Genomic DNA, 20222 nt, shown 5'->3' on the forward strand with positions numbered 1-20222 from the left:
GATAGCATTCTGGCACAGAATGCAGCCTATTAACGTAGGATTAGGAGACTTGTGGCTGTTTTCACACCTCCTCCCTTGATTCAGTCCTGACTGTAGAGTCCCAGGGGCATGTGAATATTGGGGAACAGACGACCAAGGTCTATGAACTAGAAACAAACTTTATTCCAGTCACCATGGGGCAAAAAGAGACTTCCAGATCCCTGGGTCCACAGGTCAGAGTTCTGGCTGCTGACACTGTGACAATGGGAACAGGTCTTGAGCTTCTTCTTGTAGTAAAAATCAAGCACCAGGTGCCCATCAGAGAGCTTTTCTAATCTGGGTGGTAAGCTTAAAGTCACATTACATTTGAATATTCATAACTTTTGGTTATAGGGTTCAAACTTAAGATATTTGTGAAAGCCTGTGGCTATCTTGACTTAGCTGCTTTTCTCCTTCCCTGAAAGAATGCAAGGCAGAAGGTGTTATTGTTTTGTTTAAAAAGAAGAAAAGAGAAATAATGAGACAGACATATTGACTATAAGTTTATTATAAGGCCCAGCAGAATGGGTAGACTAAGAAGAGGAACAGGGTAATGGCTGACCGCCATGGCCGGTCGCCATAGAGAGACAGCGAGAGCATAGGTGGGGGACAGAATAGCACAGAGAGCGGGACAGAGAACGGGAACAGAGAGAAACAGAGAGAGAGAGACAGGGAGACAGGGAGACAGGGAGACAGGGAGAAAGGGAGAGAGAGGGAGAGGGAGAGAGGGAGAGAGGGAGGGAAGGAGATGGAGAGGGAGAGAAAGAGGGAGAGGGAGAGGGAGAAGAGAGGGAGAGGGAGAGAGAGGGAGAGAGAGGGAGAGAGAGGGAGAGAGAGGGAGAGAGGGGAGAGAGGGAGAGAGAGGGAGAGGGAGAGGGTGAGGGAGAGAGAGAGAGTATAAAGGGGCAGAGGCCTATCTTTTAAAGGGGTCCTCTGCACCTGCGTGCAGACTTCTTTCCCATGGAACCTTGGGCTGACCAGGGTATTGCCTGAGTGGATTCCACCAGGTAACAGGGGCAGGCCAGCATAGTGCCTGAACCTTTCAGAAGGTCACATAGGAGAGACAGTTACAGGTGAAGGGATTACAATGCAGGGAGTTACTTGGAAGCAATTGTTAGAAAATAACCATTGTTCACCATAACTTCCTGGCTATAAGGCAGGAAATAACTGTTAAAAGTTTACCTCCATACCTAATAGCTGCCAGACTGTAGGCTGTAAGGCAAGAAGCAATTATTAGTAATTTGCAGTGTCTGTCAGCTCCAGTTTCCCCAGAATATGTGTAGGCTTACAGTTTTTATAAGCTGAGCTCTTCACTGACTGCATGAGTAAAATAAGAGGCATTTCCCTTGCATTGCTAGTCCAGGAAGACAGTATTCCTTACTTTACCTCCTCCACCAGATGCTCTTTAATGTGGCAACAATTACCTGCTGAATGCCTAAGTCATGAACTTGAAGAGTCTTTTGATTTTGAATGGTGTATAAGACATTTGCATATAGAGACTAGAGAGATGGTTAAGCAAGCAAAGGCACTTTCAAGCAAGCCTGAGAAATTTAAGGTGTATTCTAGGAACCCATTTAAAGAAGAACAGTGAAAACTGACTACACAAAGTTGTGCTCTGACTTCTACATGTACACTGTCACACGCACAAGCACATCCACGCACAATGTAAATTCTCCAGCCATCAGTGGTAGCATAATGCTTTGCTGGAGTCACATTGACATTTACATTTTCTTCTTCATCTGCATTTCTGAGCATCATTGTTTCAAAGTTTAGCCTTCCTGGTTGAGGTCAGTTCTCCTTCCTCCTCTTGCCTTAATGGGCAATGGCAGTGCTGTTCATGACAGTCTGCCACCCCTTTCCTTTGTGTCTTTGTGTGTGTGTGTGTGTGTGTGTGTAAATTTATTTACCCCCAACAAAAATACCTATCTCAAAGGCTTCTTTCATGATTTTAAAATGAATTGGCGTTTGCAAACTCCATGATATCTGACTTGCACACAGTGACTATTCAAAAATCATCAATGTGTTTATCATTCTTTTCTTACTTAAATCATATGATTGGGGGGCTGGACATACACAGGTAAGTGACAGAGAGGTTACCTAACATGCCCTATGCCCTGCATGTATTCCAGAACATTGCAAACATACAAGTACAAATATGATTATATTGCACATGTGTGCCTAACAGAATAAATACTCCAAATAAACAAATTTCAAATAAGGTGAAATGTTATTATTATTGGTAGTCTCAAATATTTTACTTGTCCAGTATTTTAGTATATCACTGGAACTGGATCATAATTTTTATGATCAACAACTAATACATATAGGTACAGTCTAATTGAGATACCATATATCTCACTTTATTGCATTTTTTGTTTAGATGTTTATTTCTAAAGAGATAAAATAAACCACATATTTGTGAATTTTTGTTAAAATGTACTTATGTACATAAAACAAAACAAAGTGATGTTTCTGTTTTCAAAAATAATAAAATTTATAAAATTTCAAATAATTATGAGCAATACACAAACCACTCTTACCCAAAAGAGCTGTCATCTTATGCTTGCTTCAGTTGAGAGAGTTTCTGTCATGTTGATTCTCAGACTATTTAATTGACACATGTTCCAGAAGTCATTAAGATACTGTCTTAAGTGCTTTCCATCTAATAGGTATGAATTTAACTATCATGCAATATAAGTACTTATATTGCTTCTACTGTACAAAGAGGACTCAGAGAAGTAAAATAACTTCCTACAGGTCACCTGCAAGGGAAGGGTTGAGTTCAGAACCATCCCGCATATTATGCTTTTTACCTCCAGTTAGATCCTATAATATGACATGTAAATGGTTATAAATCCAACTTTTCACTCAGAAAACATTATATAAAACTTCCATATGCAGAACACACATTGACTTACTAACTTCACACCATAACAAATTCCAAAACAACAGAAAAGTGACAAAAATAAAATGATAGAAATACTTTTGTAGCATACTCAATAGAACAATTAATCACATTTTAGTTCTGTAGCTAATATTGCAGCAAGTGTCCTTTAATGTATATTCAAATTTCTATGTCAAGTTTGAAGTGAATACAGATCCACAAATATAATTCTTTGGTACCAGGAATAGTGCACTTAAATTATAATAAATGCTTTCAAACCACCTCCCTCCAAGTCATTCTCATATGAATACACATATTCATGTGTATCTGAAATTACATTTTCTATTTATACATCTATTCTGTATTTTTTCATTGAGTTTCATTCTTTGTTTAAATATTTTTTATTAGTTCAAGTAAAGGAACAAGCTTGTTTCACACGTAAGTCCCTTTTGCCTCTCCCTCCCCTCATCCCTCTCCTCCTCCCCCAACCCCAGCCTACCCCCAACCCCATCCACCCACCACTCCCCAGGCAGGGTAGGGCCCTCAATGGGGGCTCTGCAAAGTCCACCAAATCTTCCTGTGCTGGTCCTGGGCCCTTCCCCATGTGTCCAGGTATAGTGGGAAATTACCAATACGGAGTCAGGTAGAAATATAAGGGTATTTATTATTAGGGAAAAGCCTTACTTACATAGTTACCTAGCCAACCGGCATGGCAGCAGTCTGTCCGCAAGCCCAAAAGCAAAACCGAAAGCAAAAATGCAGTCACCCTACGTCCCCTGACCACGCCCTTGCAAGCTTTTGAGGGCGTGGTCAGGCACACCTGTAGCCAGCCCCTAAGTAGGAGTGGCTACAGCTTCCCCTACAATTCCCCTTTTAGTCTAAAAGAGGATTAAAACTTAACAGTTTAAAGTATCCAAAATTAACAACCATAAAGGTAAAATATAAGAAGATACAACAATCTGCTTATGTCACATCCTAAATATCTATTTTAACTAAACACTAAAGTCATCTGAAAGAGGTATCCAAGCCTGAACACCTCGTTCCAATCCCAACCAAAAACAATAGGAAGCTATCCCTAACTAGGTATATACAGTATCCTAAGTGACAACAATGGGGAAAGGAGGCATAGCATCCTTCAAGTTACTTCCTGCTGAAATGGGACAATGATAGTCATGTGGGGTCCTGTAGGAAGAAAATATTAGTGTAGTAAAAGTCTTGAATGGATTGTATCACCACGCCCTCATCCAGGGACAGAGTGTAACCCTTCACTTGGGATGGGATCTCAAAGTCCCTTCTTGCACCAGGGAAAAATACTAATCCACCACCAGAGGCTCCCTGGAGTGCAGAGGCCTCCTTATTGGCATTCATGTTCAGGGGTCTGGATCAGTCTTGTACTGGCCTCCCAGACAGCATCTGGGGTCAAGTGCTCTCCCTTGTTCAGGCCAACAGTTCCTGTGGGTTTCTCCAACCTGGTACAGACCCCTTTGCTCTTCATTCCTCCCTCTCTTCAACTAAATTCCCGATTTCAGCTCAGTATATATCTGTGGATGTCTGTCTCTGCTTCCATCAGCCACTGGATGAGGGCTCTAGGATGGCATAAAGAGTAGTCATCAATCTCATTTTAGGGGAAGGGCTTTTAGGTTATCCTCTCCACCATTGCCTGGATTGTCAGATCGTGTCATCCTTGTAGGTCTCTGGAGATCTCTCTGGTTCCAGATCTCTTCTTGGATTATGGTGGCTCTCTCTGATATGGTATCTCTCATCCTGCTCTCTCTCCTCTATTCTTCCCCCAACTCAATATTTCTGCTCCTCCATTTCCTCTCCTCTACTCCTCTTCTCTTGCTCTTATTGTAGCAGCTCCCTCTCCCCTACCCTCATGCTCCCAATTAGCTCAGGAGTTCATGCCACTTCCCATTCCTGGGGTCTATTTATCACTTAGAGTCCTTCATGTTTCCTAGTTTCTTTGGTGAAGAGGATTATAGGCTGGTAATCCATTGCTCTATGTCTAAAATTCATATATGAGTGAGTACATACCATGTTTGTCTTTTTGTGACTGGGTTACCTCACTTAGAATGGTTTCTTCTAGTTCCATCCATTTGCCTGCGAATTTCAAGATTCCATTGCTTTTTTCTGCTGAGTAGTACTCCATTGTATAAATGTACCACATTTTCTCTATCCATTCTTCAGTTGAGGGGCATCTAGGTTGCTTCCAGGTTCTGGCTATTACAAACTATGCTGCTATGAACATGGTTGAACATATGTCTTTGTTGTATGAATATGCACTATTTGGGTATATACCCAAGAGAGGAATGGCTGGATCTTGAGGTAGATTGATTCCCATTTTTCTGAGCAACTGCCATACTGATTTCCAGAGTGGTCTTACAAGTTCACACTCCCACCAGCAATGGAGGAGTGTTCCTTCTTCTCCACATCCTCTCCAGCATAGATTGTCATTGGTATTTTTGATTTTAGCCATTCTGACAGGTGTGAGGTGGTATCTCAGAGTTGTTTTGAGTTGCATTTCTCTGATGGCCAAGGATTTTGAGCACTTTCTTTTTTTAAATTTATTTATTCGTTCTAGTTAGGGAACAAGCTTATTTCAAGTCCCTTCTCCCTCTCCCTCCCCTCACCCTCATCCCTCCTCCCCCACCCCCAGCCCACCCCCTCACCCCACCCACCCCCCACTACCCAGGCAGGGTAGGGCCCTCAACAGGGGCTCTGCAAAGTCCACCAAATCTTCCTGTGCTGGTCATGGCCCCTTCTCCATGTGTCCAGGGACAGAGTGTAACCCTTCACGTGGGATGGGCTCTCAAAGTTCCTTCTTACACCAGGGAAAAATACTAATCCACCACCAAAGGCTCCCTGGAGTGCAGAGGCCTCCTTATTGACATCCATGTTCAGGGGTCTGGATCAGTCTTGTACTGGCCTCCCTGACAGCATCTGGCGTCGATTTGAGCACTTTCTTAAGTGTCTTTCAGCCATTTCAGATTCCTCTGTTGAAAATTCTGTTTAGTTCTGCACCCCACTGTTTAATTTCATTGTTTGGTGTTTTGGTGGTTAGCTTCTTGAGCTCCTTGTACATTTTGGAAATCAGCCCTCTGTCAGAAGAGGGGTCGGTGAAGATCTTTTCCCATTCTGTGGGTGGTCGTTTTGTCTTACTGACTGTGTCATTTGCCTTACAGAAGCTTCTCAGTTTCAGGAGGTCCCATTTATTGATTGCAGACCTCAGTGTCTGTGCTACTGGTGTGATGTTCAGGAATCGGTCTCCTGTGCCAATTTGTTCAAGGGTGATTCCCACATTCTCTTCTAGAAGATTCAGTGTGGCTGGATTTAGGCTGAGATCTTTGATCCATTCGCATTTAAGTTTCGTGCATGGTAACAGGTTTGGATCTATCTGCAATCTTCTGCATGTCCGAATCCAATTGTGCCAGCATCATTTGTTGAAGATGCTATCTTTTTTCCATTGTATAGATTTAGCACCTTTGTCAAAAATAAGGTGTTCGTAGGTGCGTGGGTTAATATCTGGGTCTTCAATTTGATTCCATTGGTCTATCTGTCTATTTTTGTGCCAATACCAAGATGTTTTCAGAACTATGGCTCTATAGTAGAGATTGAAGTCAGGGTTGGTGATGCCTCCAGAAGATCATTTATTGTAAAGAATTGTTTTGTCCACGCTGGGTTTTTTATCTTTTCATATAAAGTTGAGTATTGTTCTTTCAATGTCTGTGAAAAACTGTGTTGGGATTTTGATGGGGATTGCATTGAATCTGTAGATTGCTTTTGGTAGGATTGCCATTTTTACTATGTTAATTCTACCTATCCAAGAGCATGGGAGATCTTTCCATTTTCTGGTATCTTCTTTAATTTCTTTCTTTAAAGTCTCAAAGTTCTTATTGTACAGGTCTTTCACTTTTTTGGTTAGTGTTACCCCCAGATATTTTATGTTGCTTGTGGATATTGTGAAAGGTGATGTTTCCATGATTTCTTTCTCATTGAGTTTATCATCTGTATATAGTAGGGCTACAGATTTTTTTAGTTAATTTTGTATCCTGCTACCTTGCTGAAAGTGTTTATCATCTGTAGGAGTTCCCTGGTAGAATTTTTTGGGTCACTAATGTAGACTATCATGTCATCTGCAAATAGTGAAAGTTTGACTTCTTCCTTTCCAATTTGTATCCCTTTGATCCCCTTTTCTTTTCTATTTGCTCTATCTAGACCTTCAAATACAATATTGAAGAGGTATGGAGAGAGTTGACAGACTTGTCTTGTTCCTGATTTTAGAGGAATCGCTTTGAGTTTCTCTCCATTTAGTTTGATGTTGTCTATTGGTTTGGTGTATATTGCGTTTATCATGTTTAGATATGTTCCTGTTATTCCTGTTCTCTCCAAGATCTTTATCATGAAGGGATGTTGGATTTTGTCAAAGGCTTTTTCAGTGTCTAGTGATATGACCATGTGGTTTTTCTTTTTCAGTTTGTTTATATGGTGGATTACAATGATGTATTTACGTATGTTGAACCATCCTTGCATCCCTGGGCTGAAGCCTACTTGATCGTCGTGGATAATTTTTCTGATATGTTCTTGGATTGGGTTAGCCAATATTTTATTGAGTATTTTAGCATCGATGTTCATGAGGGATATCGGTCTGTACTTCTCTTTCTTAGTCATATCCTTTTGTGGCTTGGGTATCAAAGTGATTGTAGCCTCATAGAAAGAGTTTGACAATATCCCATCTGCTTCTATTGTGCGGAACAGTTTGAGGAGTACTGGTGTCAGCTCTTGTTTGAATTTCTGGTAGAATTCTTCAGTGAAGTCATCTGGCCCTGGGCTTTTTTGGTTGGGAGGCTTTTGATGACTGCTTCTATTTCATTAGGGGTTATGGGTCGATTTAAATTGTTTATCTGATCTTGGTTTAATTTTGCTTAGGGATAATTATTCAGAAAACTGTCCATTTCCTTTAGATTTTCGAATGTTGTGGAGTACAGGTTTTCAAAATATAACTTGAAGATTCTCTGGATTTCCTCATTGTCCATTGTTATATTCCCCTTTTGGTTTCTGATTTTGTTAATTAGCATGCTTTCTTTCTGCCTTTTGGTTAGTTTCGCTAGAGGTTTGTCTATCTTATTGATCTTCTCAAAGAACCAACTCTTTGTTTCATTGATTCTATGTAATGTTTTCCTAGTTTCTACTTTATTGATTTCAGCTCTCAGGTTGATTATTTCCTGGCATTTACTCCTCCTTGGTGAGTTTGCTTCTTTTTGCTCTAATGCTTTCAGTTGTTCTGTCAATTCTCTAATGTGACTTTTCTCCAGTTTCTTCATGTGAGCACTTAGTGCTATGTACTTCCCTCTTAGCACTGCTTTCAGAGTGTCCCATAAGTTCGGGTATGTTGTGTCTACATTCTCATTAAATTCTAGGAAGTCTTTAATTTGTTTTTTTTTTATTTCTTACTCAACCCAGGAATGGTGCAATTGGGTTTTATTCATTTTCCAAGAGTTTGTAGGTTTTCTGCCATTCGTATTGCTGTTGAATTCTAGCTTTAATGCATGGTGATCTGATAAGAAACAGGGGGTTATTTCAATTCTTTTGTAACTATGGAGGTTTGCTTTGCTGCCTACTATGTGGTCAATTTTAGAGAAGGTGTCATGTGGCGCTGAGAAGAAGGTATATTCTTTTGAGTTTGGATGGAATGCTCTATAGATATCCATTAACGCCAGTGGGGTCATAACTTCTTTCAGATCCTTTGTTTCTTTGTTAAGTTTCTGTCTGGTGGTCCTGTCTAGTGGTGTAAGGGGGGTGTTGAAGTCTCCTAGCATGTGTGTGTGTGTGTGTGGTTTTATGTGTGGTTTGAGCTTTAGTAATGTTTCTTTTACAAATGTGGGTGCCTTCGAATTTGGGGCATAGATGTTCAGGATTGAGACTTCATCTTGATGGACTTTTCCTCTGATGAGTATGAAATGCCCTTTTTCATCTCTTTTGATTGATTGTAGTTTAAAGTCTAATTTGTTAGATATTAGGATTGCTACATTAGCTTGTTTCTTGAGCCCATTTGATTGGAAAATCTTTTCCCATCCTTTTACTCTGAGGTATTGCATGTCTTTGAAGTTGAGGTGTATTTCTTGTAAACAGCAGAAGGATGGATTCTGTCTTCATATCCATTCTGTTAGCCTATATCTTTTTATAGGTAAGCTAAGATCATTGACATTTAGGGATATTAATGTCCATTGTTCGTTGCTTCTTGTTTGTTTTGGATTTATTGTTGGTGATGTCATTGTGTGTGGATTTTGCCCTCCTGCTTCTTTTTGTGTTTGGTAAAATTAGATTATCTATTGCCTGTGTTTTTGTGAGTGTAGTTATGTTCGTTGTGTTGGAGTTTTCCTTCCAGAATCTTCTGCAGTCCTGGATTTGTGGATATGTATTGTTTAAATCTGTTTTTGTCATGGATCATCTTGTTTTCTCCATCTATAGTGATTGAAAGTTTTGCTGGCTACAGTAGTCTGGGTTGACATCCATGCCCCCTTAGTACTTGTTTGGTATCTATCCAAGACCTTCTGGCTTTCAGAGTTTCCATTGAGAAGTCTGGTGTAATTCTGATTGGTTTGCCTTTTATGTTACTTGGCGTTTTTCCTTTGCTGCTCTTAATATTTTCTCTTTATTCTGTAGATTTGGCATTTTGATTATTATGTGTCAGGGGGACTTCTTTTTGTGGTCCAGTCTTTTTGGTGTCTTGTAAGCTTCTTGTACTTTCATAGGCATATCCTTCTGTAGGTTGGGAAAGTTTTCTTCTATGATTTTTTGAATATGTTTTCTGTTCCTTTGAGCAGTGTTTCTTCACCTTCTTCTATACCTATTACTCTTAGGTTTGGTCTTTCCACGGTGTCCCATATTTCCTGGATATTTTGTGTTAGGGATTTGTTGGATTTGAGGTTTTCTTTGGTTGATGAATGTATATCCTCTAGAGAGTCTTCACTAGCTGAGATTCTCTCTTCCATCTCTTGGATTTTATTAGTTTTACTCACATCTTTAGTTCCTGATCATTTATCCAGTCTTTCCATTTCCAGCATCGCCTCATTCTGTTTTTTCTTTATTGTGTCTATTTCAGCTTTCATGCTTTGAACTGTTTCAAGAGCTTCTTTTCACTTGTTTGGTTGTTTTTTCTTGGCTTTCTTTAGATTCTTTAAGAGATTTGTTTATTTCTTGAATTTTTTGGTTTGTCTTTTCCTCCATTTCATGTAATTTTTTTGCTTGCTTTTTCTTCTATTTCTTTAAGGGATTTTCTTGTTTCTTCTTTAATGGTCTCTATCATCTTGTTGTGATAATTTTTGAGGTTCATCTCTTGTTCATGCACTGTGTTGGGCTTTTCGGATCTTGCTGGAGTGGAGTCCCTAGATTCTGGTGGTATCATATTGGTCTTTCTGTTGTTGAGTGAGTTCCTATTCTGTCTTCTTCCCATATCTTCTTCCAGTGAGTGCAGGTGGGGTCTCTCTATCTCTTCTTGTTACCCTGTGGTGTGTGTGGCCCAGGAATTCAATGTGTGCAGCTCTGGATGGTCTTGCCTCTCCTGGTAGTCTTCTCACTCTGAAGGAGTTAGGCCTCCATAGGGGTCAGGTGTGTGTGCGGGGGATGGGAAGGAAGAGTGGGGTGTTTCCAGGCTCAGCGAGTTCCTCATTGCCTAGGCAGGTCTACCCCCAGCAGGAGCAGGTCCAAGGTGATTGGGGTGGATGGGGTTTGGACGGGAGTTGGGTAAGATAAGAGGATCACTCACCATGGTTAGCAGAAAGGGAAGGTAGAGTGGCCTGTTCCCAGATTCAGGGAGCTCCTCCCTGCCTGGGTGTGTCTACTCCAAGCAGGCACAAGCCTGGGGAGACCTGGGTGAATGACGCTTTGGACTCATTGCGGATAGGTCGGCAGAAAGGGAAGGACAAGGGATTTTCTTGTTTCCTCTTTAAAGGTCTCTATCATCTTGCCGAGATAATTTTGAGGTCCATCTCTTCTTCATGCTCTGTGTTGGGCTTTTCAGATCTTGCTGGAGTGGAGTCCTTAGATTCTGTTGGTGTCATATTGGTCTTTCTGTTGTTGAGTGAGTTTTTATTCTGTCTTCTTCCCATATCTTCTTCCAGTGGGTGCAGTTGGGGTCTCTCTATCTTCTCTTGTGACCCAGTGGTGTGTGTGGGCCAGCAATTCAATGTCTGCAGCTCTGCATGGTCTTGCCTCTCCTCTTAGTCTCTTCACTCTGAAGGAGGTAGGCCTCCATGGGGGTCAGGTCATCAGGATGGAAAGGAAGAGTGGGAAGGAAGGAAGTGTTTCCAGACTCTGGGAGCTCCTTCCTGCCTGGGCGTGTATACCCCAAGCAGGCCCAGGCCCAGAGAGAACAGGGTGAATGGGGCTTTGGATAGGAGTTGGGTAAGAGCAGAGTGTTGCTCACCTGCTATGGATCAGGTCAGCAGAAAGGGAAGGAAGAGTGAGGTGTTTCCAGATTCAGGGAGCTCCTCCCTGCCTGGGAGGGTCTACCCCAAGCACTCAAAGGCCCAGAGAGAGAGAGAGATAGGGGTGAATGGGTCTTTAGATGGTAGTTGGGTAAGAGCAGAGGGCTGCTCACCTCTTTATAGATCAAGTCAGCGGAAACGGCTCTTCTATATTTTTTGAGATAGAGTTTTTACATTGTGGTCCTGTCTGGTATAGAGCTCATGAGCATCCTGCTTCAGCCTCCTGAATGTTGGGATTGCATGTCTGCACCACACAGCTTTCAGTGACATAGATCCTTTACTTTGGGAAAAAATAACATTCCAAGAAGAAATCCAATGATTTGGATACATGTGCAGGCTCTTTTTTTAACAGTGCATTTGGAGGAAAGAAATAATAAGACAGTCAAGTTTGAGGGAGGTGCGCGATGTTACAGCAGACCAAAGGCAAGAGATGAAGACAGTAGCTACTATGGGGTGGATGTAAAGTGTAGTGTCCCATACAGGAGTGAGGAAGATCACTCAGAAAATGTAACATGAGTGCAAAAGGTGAAGAAGTCATTCAGATATTATGTAGAATGCTGATACAGGCTGAGATAACAGTATTTTCAAAGTCCTTAAGGCAGAGGTCTTAGGTAGAGTTGGAGGAGAAGATTTGGAGAGTTGGTCATCTGTTTAGCTCTCTCCCCAACCTCGTGTCTAGTTTCAATTGTTTCACTGCCAAAGATGTTGGATTTTATAGTTTAAGATGGAGTGCATTATGGAGTTTTCATTAAGTACATGTTTGAACAGATCATTCAATATAAAGTTCAGCAGTCATCTTTGAATAAAATAACAGAAACAAAACAGCTAAACTTTTCTATCCCTTCTCTTTCAGGAAATTACACTCTAAGAGTTGATTGCACACCACTGATGCACAGCCTAGTGTACAACCTAACGAAAGAGGTAAAGAGAAAGACACACCATGTCAGGACCTCTGCTTGGGGTGTAATTATGTTTGACATTTATATTTGTATAACCAGCTTTACTTCTCATATGATAAACATTCCCTTCCCTGAGCTGTCACAGTTTCCCAACACTTTTTCCATTACTACATCCAATCTCCCTATCCTCTGTGAGGTAGCGTTTAGGCAGCATTCCCAGGTTTGAAACTGGAGAAACACAGTTGCTTAAACTGTAGTTTAATTCCTGTACTCTGAAACTGCTTTATATCCTCTTTATGGTAAAAATCAATTAACTCAAGATGTATGAAAAATGATTTCTTTATTGAAACTGCAGAGTCATTTTAGGACAAACACTAGGTGATGCTTTGTGTAGATCCCTTCTTATCTTTTGCCCTGGATTCCAGTTTATGGACCAGTCCTGGCATGTTTCCTAGCTCTCTTAGCAGTGACAGATACTGAAGCTGGTTGAGAGGCAGAACTAACACTGCTATGTGGAAAGCTCTTTTAAGTAAGAGTCTTGACACTAAGTCCAGATCTCTTTGGATTTGTTCTCTAGATCCTCCTGTTTCAGCCTCCAGAGATCTGGAATTACAGGCACATGACAGGTTTTTGAAACTGACCTGTAATGTACTGCAAAAACCAAGTAAAACCCAGAAAACCTGATCCTTGGATATGTTTACCATTTCAATTGTATTTCTAAGAAAATCAAAACTACTTCCCAAAGGAATTATAAATAAAACCACTAATCTTTGTATTCAAAGCATGGAATTCAATCATGAAAAAATGGTTTATTCTAGAGATGTAAGAAATACTTTAAGCTGGGCATTGGTGGCACACGCCTTTAATCCCAGCACTCAGGAGGCAGAGGCAGGCAGATCTCTGTGAGTTCCAGGCCAGCCTGGTCTCCAGAGTGAGTGCCAGGATAGGCTCCAAAGCTACACAGAGAAACAAAAACAAACAAACAAAAAAACTTTAATTAGAAAAATTTCATGTAGATGTTTAAGATCTTCATCATTTCAATGCAATTTTATCAGATACTATGCAGCATATGAAATTTAAATCCCTCACAAATAGTATTTCAGCAATTTAAGGCAAATGACAAAGCTTGGCAGTTTTTTGTTTTGTTTTGTTTTGTTTTATTTGGTTGGAGAGAGTATTTGCAATTACTTAAAAATCTTTACTTGATAAACTCATAATGTAATAATATATTTTACTTTTAAATGTATTTTTCTTAAGAAAATTGAATTAATTTGTAAGTGTGAGTAAAATAATTTGTTTCTTTATTCATATTTTAGAGGTAAAGGTGCATATATATTTTTTATTCTCTTCACATGCAAGAAAAAATCTAATCTATCTAATCTAATCATTATTTATAGATATATTTTTGCACTATATAATACACTGACCTCTACATTTTTATAAAAACTTTAAATAGTGTAGGTGTTAAATATTTTTTGAACTGACTGTATTTTGAAATAATATACTTGAGAGTTATTAAACATGAAACAAAATATTGTGTAAATTCTTCCACTGAACCTAAATAATTATGGAGCTTTGGTTATGCTTAGCTTATTAAATATTCCTGATGCAACTTTATATATTCTAATTATAAAATTCAATAATAGGTCATGTTTTATTCCTTTAACTTCTATTTCTAAGAAAAGGTAATGAGTTTCAAGCCCAATGTTTAGCCCAAGAATTAATTAAAAAGAATACCGTTAATTACATTGCATTTTGTTATGTTACTTAATGACTCTGTTATATATCATGTAAGAATTCATTAATCCTATTGACAAGAAGCAATATTAACAGGAATATTTGCATTAGTAAGGTTGTTCCATGTGTTTATTTATAAGAGTAGGAAAAGCATATGATTTTGAGAGTAATTTCCTTTAATCTTGGAAAACAGATCTACAATTGTTCTTCTACAGAAAATGACTTCGTAATAATTTGTTGAATTCTTTTCAATGCACCTCAAATCTTCATGGTTGCACTTACACATGCACAAACATTTTCTCTTGAGAAATTTCTCATTGTAACTGTCTAATCTCTATGCTGGGGATTGAATCCAAAGCCTCTAGAATACCAGGAAAGCACACTTACACCGTGCCATACAGCAGCCCAGTAATTCACAGCAACTTCTAATGTAGATAGCTCATTTATTTTGTTTTGCTGTAATGGAGTTTCACTCTTCACTTTCTCATTGAGGGACATTGAAGTTTATGCATTAGATATGTAAGTGTTCTCTTCTTTTACATTTGTTTAGCTCCAAAGCCCCGATGAAGGCTTTGAAGGCAAATCTCTTTATGACAGCTGGAGAGAAAAGAGTCCTTCACCAGAATTCAGCGGACTGCCCAGGTACAAAAACAACACAGACATTGTACCTAGTTTGGTTACTCTGTGGATTGTTTTGGAAATAAAAGCGTACTTTTTTCAATTGCTAGTAAAAAGTAACTTTCAAAATGCTCCCACATGTGGCAAATGAATGCAGTGCTTAGGTTTGCAATGGAATATTACCCTGTGTTTTGAAATTAAATCTTAGTATTTCAAAAGGTGATTTTTTTGAGCAAGCTGTATACAACAGGCAGCAGCCAAACTTCTTTTTTTGTTTTTTCTTTTTATTTGAATTAGAAACAATATTTTTTCATTTTTTAATTTAAATTAGAAACAAAATTGCTTTACATATCAATCCCAGTTCCCTCCCCTCGCCTTCTTCCCTACCCGGACTAACAACCTACCTGTCCATACCTTTTCTATACCACAGGGAGGGTAAGGCCTTCCATGGGGGATCCTCAGGGTTTATCATATCCTTTGGAGCAGGGCCCAGGCCCTCCCCCTTGGGTCCAGGCTCAGGGAGTTCCCTCTATGTGGAATGGGCTCCCAAAGTCCATTCCTATGCTAGGAATGAGTACAGATCTACTACAAGAGGCCCCATAGATTTCAGAGGCCTCCTCACTGACAGGCACTTTCATGTGGTCTGGATCAGTCCTATGCTGTTTTCCCAGATATCTTTCAGGGGACCATGAGATCCCCTTATTCAGGTCAGCTGTTTCTGTGGGTTTCACCAGCCTGGTCTTAACCCCTTTGCTCATCACTCCTCCCTCTCTGAAATTGGATTCCAGTTCAGTTTATTATTTAGCTGTGGGTGTCTGCTTCTACTTCCATCAGTTGCTGGGTGAAGGCTCTAGGATGGCATGTAACTTAGTCATCAATCTTATTAGGGGAGGGCATTTAAGGCAGCCTCTCCTCTGTTTCATAGATTGTTAGTTGGTGTCATCTTTGTAGATCTCTGGACATTTCCCTAGTGTCTGATTTCTATTTAAACCTATAATGTCTCCCTCTATTATGGTATTTTTTATCTTGCTCTCCTCTATTCTTCCCTCAACTCAACCTTCCTGCACCCTCATATCCCCCTTCTCATTCTCCTAGCTCCCTCTCCCCTTCCCCATGCTCCCAATTTGCTCAGGAAATCTTGTCCCTTTCCCCTTCTCCAGGGAACCATTCATGTTCCTCTTAGACTCCTCCTTGTTTCCTAGCTTCTTTGGCAATGTGGATTGTAGGCTGGTAAACCTTTGCACTATAACTAATATCCATTTATGAATGAGTACATATCATGTTAGTCTTTTTGTGACTGGGTTACCTAGCTCAGGACGGTTTCTTCTAGTTCCATCCATTTGCCTGCGGATTTTAAGATTCCATTTTTTTCCTACTGAGTAGTACTCCATTGTGTGAATGTACCACATTTTCTTTATTCATTCTTCAGTTGAGGGACATCTAGGCTGCTTCCAGGTCTGGCTCTTACAAATAATGCTGCTTTGAACATAGTTGAACAGATGTCCGTGTTGTATGAATGTGCTTCTTTCAGGTATATGCCTAAGAGTGGAATTGCTGGACCTTGTGGTAAACTGATTTTCATTTTCCTGAGGAATCACCATACTGATATCCAAGGTGGCTGTAGGAGTTTGCACTCCCACCAGTAGTGGAGGAGTGTTACCCTTTCTCCACATCCTATCAAGCATGAACTGTCATTGGTATTTTTGATTTTAGCCATTCTGACAGGAGTAAAATGGTATCTCAGAGTTGATTTATTTGCATTTCCCTGATGGCTAAGGATGTTGAGCACTTTCTTATGTGTCTTTCAGCCATTTTAGAGTCCTCTATTGAGAATTCTCTATTTAGTTCTGTACTCCACTTTTTAATTGAATTAGTTGGTGTTTTGGAAACTAGCTCCTTGAGTTCTTTGTAAATTTTTGAGATCAGCCCTCTATAAGATGTGGGGTTGGTGAATATCTTTTCCCATTCTGTGGGGTGCCGTTTTGTTTTCTTGACTGTGTCGTTTGCATTACAGAAGCTTCTCAGTTTCAGGAGGTCCCATTTATTAATTGTCAACCTCAGTGTTTGTGCTACTGGTGTCATGGTCAGAAAGTGGTCTCCTGAACCAGTTTGTTCAAGGGTATGTCCCACTATCTCTTCTAATAGGTTAAATGTGTCTGGATTTATGTTGAGGTCTTTGATCCATTTGGACTTTAGATTTATGCATGGCAATAGACATAGATCTACCTACAGTTTTATACATGCCAGCATCCAGTTATGCCAGCACCATTTGTTGAGGATGCTTTCTTTAGCTTTGTCAAAAATCAGGTGTTCATAGGTATGTGGGTTAATATCAGGGTTTTCAATTATATTGCATTGGTCTACCTGTCTATTTTTGTGCCAATAACAAGCTGAGAAACAATCTTATTTTACATATCAATCCCAGTTTTCTCTCCCTCCCATCCTCCCATGCCCCCCAACTACCTCCAATCCTATGCCTCTTCTGCTCCCCAGGTAGGATGAGGTCTTCCCTGGGAGATAATCATAGTCTCTCACATCATTTGGGAATGGCCTAGGCCTTCCCCTGAGTGTCTAGGCCAAGAGAGTATCCCTCTATGAGAAATGTGTTCCCAAAGTCCATTTGTATACTGTGGATAAATACTGTTTTACTACCAGAGGCCCCATAGACTGCCAAGGCCTCTTAACTGATACCCACATTCAGGAGGCCTGGTTCGGTCCTATGATGGTTTCCCTGCTGTCAGTCTGAGGACCATGAGCTCCCCCTTGTTCAAGTCAACTGTTTCTGTGGGTTTCACCAGCTAGGTCTTGACCCATTTGTTCATCACTCCTTCCTCTCTGCAACTGGATTCCAGGAGTTCAGCTCAGTGTTTAGCTATGGGTCTCTGTTTCTGCTTCCATCATCTACTAGATGAAGGCAGAGGAAGAGGGAGAGGGAACTGGGATTGAAATGAAAAAAAAAACCAGTTATTTCTTATTTGAACTTTAAAAGAGAAAAAAAACCAACAGTTTATGCTGGAGAGGATGCAAAGAAAGGGAAACACTTCTCCACTGCTAGTGGGAATGCAAAGTTGTACAGACACTTTGGAATCAGTATGGAGGTTCCTCCAGAAAATGGGAATCAGTCTCCCTCAAGATTCAGCAATTGCACACTTAAGCAGATACCCAAAGGATGTGCATTCATACAACAAAGACATCTGTTCAACTATGTTAATAGCAGCATTATTTGTGATAGCCAGAAGCTGGAAGCAACCTAGATGCTCCTCAACTGAAGAATGAATAAAGAAAATGTGGTACATTTACACAATGGAGTACTACTCAGTGGAAAAAAAAAACAATGAAATTTTGAATTTTGCAGGCAAATGGGTGGAACTAGAAGAAATCGTCCTAAGTGAAGTAACTCAGTCACAAAAAGACAAACATGGACTGATTTTAGCTATTCTGACAGGTGCAAGACAGTATCTCAGTTGTTTTGATTTGTGGTAAGGATATTGAACATTTTCTTGAGTGTCTTTCAGCCATTTTAGATTCCCCCATTGAGAATTATTTACTTAGTTCTGTATCCAACTTTTAATTAGATTATTTGGTATTTTGGTGACTAGCTTCTTGATTTATTTGTATATTTTAGAAATCAGCCCTCTGTCAAATGTGGAATTGGTGAAGATCTTTTCCCATTTTCTGGGCTGCCATTTTGTCTTGTTGACTGTGTCCTTTGCCTTACAGAAGCTTCTCAGTTTCAGGAGTTCCCATTTGTTAATTGTTGAACTCTGTCTGTGCTACTGGTATTATGTTCAGGAAGTGTTCTCCTGTACCAATTAGTTCAAGGGTACCTCCCACTTTCTCTTATAAGAGGTTCAGTGTGAGCACAGAAACTTCTAATGATATGGGCCCTTCAAGGTACACTGTGAAAAATAATTTTCATTTTCCTTTAAAAGGAATGAAAGAACTATGGGTTCATTAGTACACATGATGATTTTACATGGTACATGTTAAAGGTCACAGTAGAGAAAATGGAACACAAACCCTGTCGATATCTATCCCATGCCAATCTATAGTTACTCATTTTCCTGAACATCATGAATGTAGCAAATATTTTATTTACTGTGATAAATTATAACTATGACTTACTGCTTGTATCTTTACATGAAAGAGAAGGGAAATAAATATCTCAATATTTTATAAATGAAGATATCTACAATATGAATAACATACATGGTCAGGCATAATTTATATTCTAATTATCTGAAAATGTCTAATGTCTCATTTCTTTCATTAGCATATAAACAGACATACGTGAAACAAATATTTTGAAGGAAAGTGTTTTCCACCTTCCGGAATCCTTAAATAAACCTATGATTTATGAAAGTGTCACTTCATAGAATTGCATTACAGAGGAGTACATTTTCAAAATCAGAATAAATATCTTATTTTAGGTGTATGTCTAAGGCTATCATATTTGTACTAGCATAACTAGAATTTAGTATTTGACCTTTGATCTTTATGCAATGAGCATGTACTCTGAACTAATTCTACTAACTTTGTATCTGAAAGGATTAGCAAGCTGGGATCTGGCAATGATTTTGAAGTGTTTTTCCAAAGACTTGGAATTGCTTCAGGCAGAGCAAGATATACTAAAAATTGGGTAAGTCTAAATTAATGAATTCTTAGGGATTAAGTATGGGTATATACTTAATCCTTAAGTCCTTTTAATTTTTTCTAAACTTTACTTACTTCAATGATTGTAAGTAATAACTTACATGTCTAAGTTTATTTTTCAGATTTATGTTTGCCAGAAAATATGTCAAAGTAATTTCCTTATTTAAGGTTGATTGCTGAGATGACACAGCATGACCAAAGCAACTTGGGAAGGACTGTTCAATATTGAACTGGAACCTAAAGGAAGGAACTGATGCAGAGGCTGTGGAGAAGTGCTGCTTAACGGCTTGCTTTTTATGGCTTCCTCAGTCTAGAGATGGCACCAACTACAATAACTGATTAATTAATAAAGTGCCTTAAAGATTTCTCTACAGCCTTATCTTTCAGTGGCATTTTCTCACTTGAAGTTCCTTCCTCTTAGATGGCTCTCGATTGTGTCAAGTTGACATAAAGCTACCCAGCACAATCATTAAAATGTAAGAGAGACCTTGCTTAAATTGTTGGCAAACAAGGATATAGTCAGAGGAGAAATCAATTAGACTCAATTCTGACTTTCCATTGTGCTCCAAATCCTAAAACCAGATGATATTATTTAGACAACAGTGAATGTTTGTAATTCTGTAATCTTTAACAAGTTATTTGCCCCCAGCCAGGAATCTGTTGTGTAAGAAGTTATATGAGTTTATATGGGGGTTTTGATAAGAATAGATAACTTTGACATATCAGAAACTATAAAGTTCAGGTGATTACTGAATGTACTTGATAATGAATTTTTCAGTCAGAATGAAACTCACCATCATGAAGAGTTTCCTAGTCTGTCTCTTCAGCATACTAAACAACATGTGTTTTACATCAGTAGCAATGGAGCATATTGAGAAAAGATCAGAAGACATTAGTCAGTAGTTCACTATGTAGAAAGTCCTTGGC

At 39.5% G+C, this 20222-nt stretch overlaps 1 protein-coding gene across 3 annotated transcripts in view; it reads left to right on the plus strand.

The window, feature by feature from the left end:
• The window catches only part of LOC100768684 (glutamate carboxypeptidase 2), a 138870-nt gene that overhangs the window by 111130 nt on the left and 7518 nt on the right, over nt 1-20222 (plus strand). For all 3 annotated transcript variants that reach the window (XM_027407583.2, XM_027407582.2, XM_027407581.2), the window contains exons 15-17: nt 12242-12309; nt 14575-14666; nt 19191-19281. In XM_027407583.2, the coding sequence (XP_027263384.1) occupies nt 12242-12309; nt 14575-14666; nt 19191-19281 (251 nt within the window). The remainder of the gene's footprint in view (nt 1-12241; nt 12310-14574; nt 14667-19190; nt 19282-20222) is intronic.

This window comes from Cricetulus griseus, chromosome 3 (assembly GCF_003668045.3).
Source record: "Cricetulus griseus strain 17A/GY chromosome 3, alternate assembly CriGri-PICRH-1.0, whole genome shotgun sequence".
NCBI lineage: Eukaryota > Metazoa > Chordata > Mammalia > Rodentia > Cricetidae > Cricetulus > Cricetulus griseus.